At 64.6% G+C, this 364-nt stretch overlaps 1 protein-coding gene across 1 annotated transcript in view; it reads right to left on the minus strand.

Annotated features, from left to right (window-relative positions):
• SLC19A1 (solute carrier family 19 (folate transporter), member 1) overlaps positions 1-364 on the minus strand; it is a 2768-nt gene that overhangs the window by 840 nt on the left and 1564 nt on the right. Inside the window, exon 4 of the mRNA XM_010019743.1 lies at positions 111-360. Coding sequence (XP_010018045.1) covers positions 111-360 — 250 coding nt within the window. The remainder of the gene's footprint in view (positions 1-110; positions 361-364) is intronic.

The following is a 364-nucleotide window of genomic DNA, read 5'->3' on the forward strand; positions in this document are numbered from 1 at the left end:
CCCCCAAAAAACCGCCAGGACCCCCTGCCATTCCCAGGGATGCAGCAGGATGGAGGAGCCCCCCAGCATTCCCACACATCCCCACTGTCCCCAGCCCAAGCGTGCGTTACCCAGCAGCGTGGAGGCAGCGTCCACCCCTCCGTTGTACACGCAGCGGTTGTCCGTGGTGGGGCAGATCTCATTCCAGAGGATCTGCACGTAGTACAGCATCAGGTAGTAACCAGCCGAGTTGAAGATCCACCACAAGGACCAGAGCCGAAGCTGGGGTTGCTTGGCCAACGCTCCCACCTCCCGCAGCATCCGGCACAGTGTCGCCTCCCTCCAGCCCCGTGTCCCCCTGCCGCCGTCCCCCCCTGCCCTCTTG

This window comes from Nestor notabilis, unplaced genomic scaffold, assembly GCF_000696875.1.
Source record: "Nestor notabilis isolate BGI_N333 unplaced genomic scaffold, ASM69687v1 scaffold24908, whole genome shotgun sequence".
NCBI classification, from domain to species: Eukaryota; Metazoa; Chordata; class Aves; order Psittaciformes; family Psittacidae; genus Nestor; species Nestor notabilis.